Source organism: Tamandua tetradactyla, chromosome 1, assembly GCF_023851605.1.
Source record: "Tamandua tetradactyla isolate mTamTet1 chromosome 1, mTamTet1.pri, whole genome shotgun sequence".
Lineage (NCBI taxonomy): Eukaryota > Metazoa > Chordata > Mammalia > Pilosa > Myrmecophagidae > Tamandua > Tamandua tetradactyla.
In genome coordinates, this window is record NC_135327.1 from 8,572,430 (window position 1) to 8,581,321 (window position 8,892).

General features: G+C 40.0%; 1 protein-coding gene and 1 long non-coding RNA gene across 6 annotated transcripts in view; one reads left to right on the forward strand and one right to left on the reverse strand.

Moving 5' to 3' along the window:
* Positions 1-8,335, reverse strand: part of IFT52 (intraflagellar transport 52) — a 51,923-nt gene extending 43,588 nt beyond the window's left edge. For 2 of the 4 annotated variants that reach the window (XM_077168164.1, XM_077168169.1), the window contains exons 1-5: positions 8,170-8,335; positions 7,434-7,558; positions 6,664-6,751; positions 2,591-2,720; positions 1,324-1,399 (exon numbers count right to left, since the gene is read on the reverse strand). In XM_077168164.1, the coding sequence (XP_077024279.1) occupies positions 1,324-1,399; positions 2,591-2,720; positions 6,664-6,751; positions 7,434-7,558; positions 8,170-8,190 (440 nt within the window). In that variant the 5' untranslated portion in view covers positions 8,191-8,335. The remainder of the gene's footprint in view (positions 1-1,323; positions 1,400-2,590; positions 2,721-6,663; positions 6,752-7,433; positions 7,559-8,169) is intronic. The other 2 variants (XM_077168170.1, XM_077168168.1) reach the window with 1 other exon arrangement.
* The window catches only part of LOC143690368 (uncharacterized), a 59,147-nt gene extending 50,308 nt beyond the window's left edge, over positions 1-8,839 (forward strand). For both annotated transcript variants that reach the window (XR_013179139.1, XR_013179140.1), the window contains exons 5-9: positions 2,432-2,532; positions 2,625-2,772; positions 2,879-3,060; positions 8,018-8,380; positions 8,491-8,839. This is a non-coding gene — a long non-coding RNA (uncharacterized LOC143690368). The remainder of the gene's footprint in view (positions 1-2,431; positions 2,533-2,624; positions 2,773-2,878; positions 3,061-8,017; positions 8,381-8,490) is intronic.
* The last annotated feature ends 53 nt before the right edge of the window (positions 8,840-8,892 follow it).

The window sequence follows — 8,892 nt, forward strand, 5'->3', positions numbered from 1 at the left end:
CTTCTGATGGTTCCTAGGCCACATAAATCCTGAAACCCAAAGAAGCCATTCTCCAAGAACATCAACCAGTTCCATCCCCTTATCCCATACTGTCAACACCCTTTACAACATTAAAAAAATTAGAATGGGCATACAAATATATCTAAAGATTGGGAGAAGGGTCAAAGGAGGAGGAGGACTTAAACTGTTAGGATTTAACAAATGAGTAGGAGTCTGAATCATACTGCATTTCTTTTTAGTCTCCAGTGCTTAGAACAGCTAGAAGGTAAACCCTGAAATTGTGGAACTGTAACCTACACCAAACTTTAAAATCTGTTCTATAACAACTTGTTAAAATGTACTTTGAAATTTACTGTTTTGTATATATGTTATATTTCACAATAAAAGAACATTTAAAAATATATAGATATAGATACATATTAAGATCAGTCCTTTTCTGAACCCTGAGGGTGGCCCCATGTTCTAGGTATCTTTGTATCCTTAGATCTAGCAGAGTCCCTGGCGTACAGCAAGCTTAAGTACAGAATGAATAATGTCAGAGTGCCTGGCATATGGCAATTTTAAGTATAGGATGAATAATGTCAGATACAGAGAAAAGTTCCCAAAAGGCATCTGATATTTCTACCCTCTTGTGTTCATTTCCCACTTCCCAAGAGGCCCTATATTATGTTGTGGGATCCAGGAAGTCAGCAATAATGGATTCCATCACAGACTCAAGGAATGGAGAGCATGGCCTTGCTATGCCTTCAGGGCATTCTAAGTCCTCTGCCACAGTGACCAGGTCAGGATGGATGTGTGCCCTATGTCAGCTCAAATACAGTAAATATCAGGATTAATGTTGCTGGTAAAACTAGGATCCATGCATGCTCTCTTGCCCTAGACAGTGTGGTATATATAGATGTGAATTTGAGAACTGCCTAAATTTGATAAAGCTCAAATACAGAGGAAAGTAGAGACAAGAGAAATACAAAGAAATGAAACTAGAGTCCTGATGACACCATGACTCTTTTGGTCAAGTCATACCTTAAAGCCTGACCTATTTCTGGGTTTGTCACTTATATAAATCAATAAAGTCCCTTTATTGTTTAATTCCATTTTGAATAGGTTTTCTGTTATTAGCAACTGAAAGTATCTTAACTGATAAAAATGTGAATGTGGAACAAGGTTTCAAAAAATCATAGGAACATAATTTGATGGATAGGAAGAAGTAATAAAAACATTTTAAAAAAAGGTGAGAAAGAAGGAAGTAATAGAGAAAAGAATGAGAATGGTAGAAGATTCAAGTAAAAAAGATGAGGACATTTCTGCTTTCAACATGCTTACCTGTTTAAGACTCCATTGGAAACTAGAGCTTCTTTAGGATGGAAATACTTGTAATATACATTTCTCACCACAGCATCTTTAAGGGGAAAAAAGAGAAAAATATATTTTAGATCAGAAATAAGTCTGATTTTATAAACTCATGCAAACTTTGACCTGAAAGGAACACTGGAACTCTGTTCTAATCACTTCTATGTTTATAACAGCTCTTCTGAGATATAAGTCATATAGCATAAAATTCATCCATTTAAAGTATTCAATATTTTTAGTATATTCAGAGTTGTACAACAATTACCACAGTCAATTTTAGAATGCTTGCATCATCCCCAAAAGAAACTGCATACCCATTTAGCAGTCATACCCCATGCCTCCTCCCCTCAGCCCTGCTTTCTATCTCTACAGACATGCCTATTCTGGACATTTCATATAATTGGAATCTTATAATAATGGTCTTTTGGAATTGGCTTCTTTCATTTAACATAATGTTTTCATTTCTTTATATTACTGAATAATAGTATGGATATAGCTTATTTTGTTTATCTATTCATTAATTGATAGACATTCGGATTGTGACCACTTTTGGGCTATCATAAATAATACCGCTATGAACATTCATGTACAAATTTTTGTATGCACTTGTTACATTCTTCTTTGGTACCTAGGAGTGGAACTGTTGGATCATATGGTAAGTCTATGTTTAACCTTTTGAAGAACTGCCAGATTGTTTCCCAAAGTGGCTATATACCATTTTATAATACTACCAGCAGTGTATGAAGGCTCCAATTTATCCAAATATTCATCAACACTTGTTATTATCTGTCTCTTGGATTACAGCCATCCTAATGAATGTGAAAGAGTATCTCGTAGTTTTGATTTGTATTTCTCTAATGGATAATGACGCTGAGCATCTTTTTATATGTTTATTGATCATTTGTATTTCTTTGAAAAACTGTCTATTCAAATCCTTTGCCCATTTTTTAGCTGGGTCATTTGTCTTTTTATTGAGTTGTAAAAATCCTTTATATATTATAGATACAAGTCTCTTAATAGATAGACAATTTGCAAAAATTTTCTCCCATTCTGTGGGTTGTCTCCTCACTTTCTTTAACAGAAGCAGCCCAGACCCAGGTGACTCAGATTGTTGGTAAGGCCCAGATGCAGTATCACGAAGCCTTGGCCCAGAGCTTTTTCCATTGTACCACTGAGGCCAGAGTGAGTTAAAATGTATGAAATAAATAGGAAATTATTGACTCTATTAAAAAAAAATTACCATTATTAACCATGATTCCATATTCTTCTAGCAGAAAGTTAATATTGGTGTCAAATCTGGATTCTCCACCTTCTCCTAGCATTACAAGAATATCTCCACCACCATCAAGATATTTCTTCAGGACTTCAAACTACGCAAAGAAAAAAAAAATCTATGAATATACCCAAAAGACTTTGTCCAAGGTACACAAAGAGTCCTTTTAGCTAGCTAAAAAACAAATATTTCCAATCTGTAAGGCATGCAGATTTTAATGTACACCAGAAAATATAAAATTTATTCTCTATATAGGCTCTCCATACTTGTCTTTAAGCACAAAGCTTCAAAATACTAGAACTCAACTGACATTTTCGAAGTTGATGCTCTGGACAGCAAACCAAAAGTGGAAAGCTATTAGGAAGTTTTCTTAATGAGGAAATGCCCTGTTCACCTCCTGCTGTCTCCTGACTGCCCCCAAGGATCACAGGATGAAGGTATTTCATAGCACCCACATGGAGGAATTCTGTTCAAGGCCATTGTTCTAGTTTGCTAGCTGCTGGAATGCAATATACCAGAAATGCAATGGCTTTTAAAAAGGGGAATTCAATAAGTTGCTAGTTTACAATTCTAAGGCCAATAAAGCAAGTCCACAGAAATGTCCCATCAAAGGCATCCAGGGAAAGATAACTTGGTTCAAGAAGGCCAATGAAGTTCAGGGTCTCTCTCTCTTAAGTGAGAAGGCACATGGTGAACACAGTCAGGGCCTCTCTCTCATCTGGAAAGGCACATGGTGAACACGGTCAGGGTTCCTCTCTCATGCGGAAGGGCACATGGCGAACACGGCATCATCTGCTAGCTTCTTCTCCTGGCTTCCTGCTTCATGAAGCTACCTGGGAGGCACCTTCCTTCTTCATCTCCAAAGGTCTCTAGCTGGTGGTCTCTGCCTCTCGTGGCCCTGTCATTCTGCTCTGCTCTCTCTGAATCTCTCATTCTCCAAAAAGTTTCCTCTTTTATAGGACTCCAGTAACTAATCAAGACCCACCCAAATGGGTGGAGACACACCTCCAGCTAATCCAGTTTAACAACCATTCTTGATTAAATCACATCTCCAGGGAGATGATCTAATTACAGTTTCAATCAAACATTCAATACTGAATACGGATTAGAAGAAACGGCTGCTTTTACAAAATGGGATTAGGATTAAAACATGGCTCTTCTAGGGTACATTCATCCTTTCAAACCAGCACAGTCATCAACTGACCAAGTCATAATGAGTAACACAAGAGACATCCTTCTCTCCTGACGTGCTCCCTCTCGCTTTCACAAAGCCAGGGAGGGGAGAAAAATTTAGGACTGATCTTGCTGACCCAGTCTGAGAAAATCTGGTAGGTAGACTAGACCACTAGTCTCTCAACTTTCTGAAGCACCACAAAAGAAAAGAATGTGACCATGCACCCTAATATATATTTGTATATAAAGTGTATACATGCAATATTGAAATAATTTATTATAAAATATACTGACAAAATGGAAATTTTTAAGTATAAAAATTATATAAATCATTAGAAGTTCTAAAAATTAGTTTAAAAAGAACCATATATCTGAAAAACAGCTATATGGCATAAATTGGCAATCCCCTATTTCTCTATGGCAAAAACATGAAGAAAGATTAATTTTCAGACCTTTAAGAAACTGACTTCATGAGAGGAATACATTCACACTTTTTAAAAGAGTTTACATACCACGGCAACACTCTGGAGGCATTTTACATAGAATTAATGTTTTATCCAGACCAATGGCTCTCAGCTGAGACAATTAAGCCACCTAGGAGGTATTCTGAGTTCTCATAAAATTAATATTTAGGGGCATTTTAGTGGATGAGAGAACACAGATGCTGAAGGTCCTACAATGTTCCAGCCAGTCTTACACAGTGAAGACTGTCCCACAACATTTGAGTGTTCTGCCAGATAGTCATAAAAATTTTAAAAAACAAAAACTGAGCCCAGAATCTGACTCTTATCTACATATAAATACAAAGTACTTTTTGCATGGTTTTATATACATAGAATTTCCAGATATGCAGCCACCATGTAATTGGAGGGAAGAATTGTACTTCTTTTGTTCAAAATTTTATCAATAGTTGTTTAGTTCTTGGGAAACCGTGTCACCAGCAGCAACATGGCCCATGATTTGAGTCACCAAATATGACACGCCATCATCAGTTTGCATCTGTAGCTGTCCCTTTCATGGTGTTCTATATACATATTTAGCCCTTATTTCAAAATGTCAAATATAAAGAAATGTTCTAGTGTAAGTATATCTAAGTACAGACAAACTGAAATATATAATCCTCTAGTGTTATTATGCTCAAACATTTACAATTTTAAGACTATATATATTCTTTCATAAATCAACGTCCTTCATTTCTTCTTTAACTTTTTTTTAAATGGTGGTGGGTTATAATATTTATGCATTTCAATTCAGGATTATAAAGGTGGCTGTTGGTCTGACAGGGTCTGGGCCACACAATCACTGGGTGTAGAGGAAGGCCACCACCAAGCAAGTTTGATGAGCCAGTACACTGGAGGTGGGAAAAACAGGAAGACTCTTTGGTTTAGTTTTTAGCTTGATGCTAGCACCTCATGTCAAAGAGATGATGTTTGTTCTGTCACAGAAGTCTCTAGAGGACAACCTCAAAGAGGTATCACATAGTCCTTGAGGAATAAATGTCATGATCCCTTACTGGTTCTAAGAGGTCAGCAGCAAAGACCAGCAAAGCAGTGATCTCATCCCTGAAGGAAGACCTTTGCTGACCGCTGGGACAGTAGAAAAATAAAAAGCAAGGGAATGGTAGCTTTGAGAAAGAAGTCAAAGGCTTTTCTCTCTTTCCACCTCCCTACAACTCTAAATTGGAGGCACGGTACCAAGGACTGGTCTGGTGAGGAAACATTTTATTGGGATAAAGTTTCAATGAACTAACCCTGCCTCTTATGGGACTTCTGTCTCTTGAAAGCCACTGTCTTTCACCTCTGAGGGCCTGAAGAAGTAAGGCTTGGCCTGGCATCCATTTTTTCTTGGAGAGAGCCTTTTATCTCTGACTCTTTCTCTCTTTGAATGCCCTTTTTTAGCTGACACTGCTTGCTCCTGGGCAAAAGCCTGCTCACTTCTCTTTTTGGCTTCTCTAGGTAGAGATGGGAAATGGGGGAAGAAACTGTTTTGGAGAATCGGACTCAATAAGTAGTAGTGTTGTTCTTTTGTAGGCTACTATACTCTGTTGCATCTAATTGAGTAGGAGAGGCTGGTCACCTTCACATTCCCCAAAGTAATTCCTTCTCCTTCTCTGAATTAATCTGATTAAACAGTTTTATATCTCTCCCTGTGCTTCCCCAGATAAGAAAGTGGCCTTGAAATCAGGATGAGGAAAACAAAGATGCCAGAAATGACCCCCTGTGGTTCTCCTTCCTGTATAACAGTAGGAGACAGTGGCCTGCCTCAGCCTCCAGCTACTCTGGCCTAGCCCTGCCTTACCCTCCCTTCTCTCCATAGCCCTCGCTGAGCTATCAAGGCATTTCCTACAAGTTTCTGTAAGACATGCTCTTGCTATGCTTGGAATTTTTTTTTTTTTTTTAACATGGGCAGATACCAGGAAGCAAGCCCAGGTCTCCAGCATGGCAGGCAAGAGCTCTGCCTGCTGAGCCACCATGGCCCGCCCTATGTCTGGATTTTACATTTATCATTTCTTGCTGTTCCATGAAATGGAACAAAAACCAGCCTACTTTTAAATGGAATTTTCCTATTTCAGGGCAAAAATATTATAGCAAAGAAGTATGGGTAATATTTAATTAGCGCTACTATGTGTCTGGCACTGTGCTAACATTTCAGACGAATTATCCCAGTTAATCACTACAATAACTCCATAATGTGTTCACAATTATTATACCATTTTTTTAGGTGATGAAACAGGCTAAGAGAGATAAAGTAAATCCCTTAAGGCTACATAGTAAGTGGTGAAGTGAAATCTGAATTTAGGAACTCTGACTTCAGAGTCCACGTTCCTAACCACCTCACCATATTCATGCTGTATACATACTTCTTACCTCAGCTGCAGTAAATTTTTCCCTTGGCCCAGCTGTGATCCACAGTTTCACCCCAATTAGCTTCTCAGATGTGATTTCATCTTTTAAGCTAGAAATACGATTTTAAAAGCAAGGGTTAGATCCATAATTTAAACCAATTTGTCAATTACTTAAGCCTATAAACTATATGGAAATAGAAGCCACAAAGGCCCAGAGATAATGGAACTTAGAGGTAATTGGTCTTCTTCCCCAAATGAGAACCCCTTCTATAGGTCTGTCCCAGAGTCATCCAGTCAAATTTAGGTACCACATTAAACCATGCTACAATAGAGGAAAGCCCTCTAAATACCTAATTCAATTACCGCTACCATTAGCCTGTATGATTGCATGTCCTTACTCATTAAAAATACATACTCACATATAAACAGAAAGATATTCACATTTCATTCTCATTTCTCCTTTCCCCAAAATATGGTACTGGCCCATACTAAAACAGTTGTATAACATTAACATCAATTACCAAAGGACCTGAAGAAAGCCTCTAACCTCTTAAAAAATTGAATATACATAATTAGAATAATTTTTTGGTTTGTAGTTTAGGGAACAACTTCATAATACGCTGATCGCCAATCTTCAGAAGAGATATTTAATGCTTTATTTACTTTTGAATGATTTTTTAATTGAGCCCTTCCTGCCTAAACAATTTATCTTACATAAGTAAAAGAAAGACTTCTTGGTTTTACCAGCAGGCTATATTACCACTTAGAAGAAAAAACAGTATACACAGTTACCTTTGAATTTTCCAATTACTCCGAAGTCTTTTCTGCATGGATTTATAGCCATTGTTGGTAGTAAATACCTCCTTTTTGGATGCACTGAAAAGAATGGTGCTCCGAGGCTCCTTCTCCATGGTTACCTTCAGGAAAAATGGAAGGCTCAGAAAACGGAAAACGACAATCTTCTAACAGATCCCAAAAGGAAAAGCTGTCTTGTACGTTCTCTTTTTTATTAAGAAAGCTTATACAGCTGCAACCTAGCTATGAAATTCCATAATTCGCAAAAGTTGAAAGTTTAATGCATAATCATAGCTGCAAAAACCTAAGGCCAAACCCAGCAGCCCCTCTCCCAGCAAGTCTCTGGTCACTTGCCCTCAATTTCTGCCACGCCACCCCCACGGCCCTGCCCTGCCATCACCTTCCCCTTGTGCCCTCAACCATGTTTCCAACCTGATTCCTCACTAACTGCATATATCAACTGATAATTATATTTTACGACATAAGCTTTCACCACATGCACTGTTCTTGACACCCTTTTCACCTAACCTCGTATCTGTGACATCTTTCCATGTCAATTCACACGGATCCACCACATCCAGGCCTATACCCGCGCCCCCGCTCACTTAACCAGGCGGATCGCGGATTCACCACGCGACAGGCCAGAGACCGCGAGGGCAGTCTCGGGAGGCCCTCTCCCGCTCCCAGGCCGCCCCAACGTCCGGCCGGCACAAGCCAGTAAGGCCCTTCTTACCTGAGACCCAGTGACCACCATCTTCACCTGACTCCACCCAGCATCCCGCGACCAGGTATCCAAGAACCACCTAGCAACGGTGGAGGCGGTCGGACGCGCCTGGAGGGCGTGGACCGGGACGTGGCGCTACCTCCGGAGCGACGTGATGACGTTGTAGCGAAGGTCGCCGGTTCGCCGCCAGAATTGGCTCCGGGAAAATGCGTCGTGCGGGGTACGTCCGGGGCGGGGCTAACGCGGGACTGTACCATTATTTCGGGTGAGGGGTAAAACCAAACGCCAGGAGGATTAACTTTTCGCTCATTTCATTTTCTCTTTTAACAGCAGACATTATTAAAAATTGATGAAATCTGGTAGGTCCCAAAGGCCCAAACTCCTCTCCACCCGAAGAGGCTGGAAAAGGCTTCGGGGGAAAGAGAGGAGTGCAGGCGGAGCGCATCACGGAGGGCTGTGAATGACAGCCTAGCTGCGGGCTGCGCCGGAGAGCGGAGTCGGGGAAGGCTTCCTGGAGGAGGCTGATGAGGAACAGTGTGGACAGATTTAATGGTGAATTAAACTACTAAGCCCGCATCACTGAGGGCCCACGGTTGCAGGCCCTGGTGTGTGTGTCAGGGATAAACAGGTGAACCTGCTGTGCAGGTGTCCACGGGCGGGGAGTTAGACCCTGGCAAGAGCCTACAAAATGTGAAAATATAAACTCTTATGGGAGCTGTGAGCAGGTCAGGA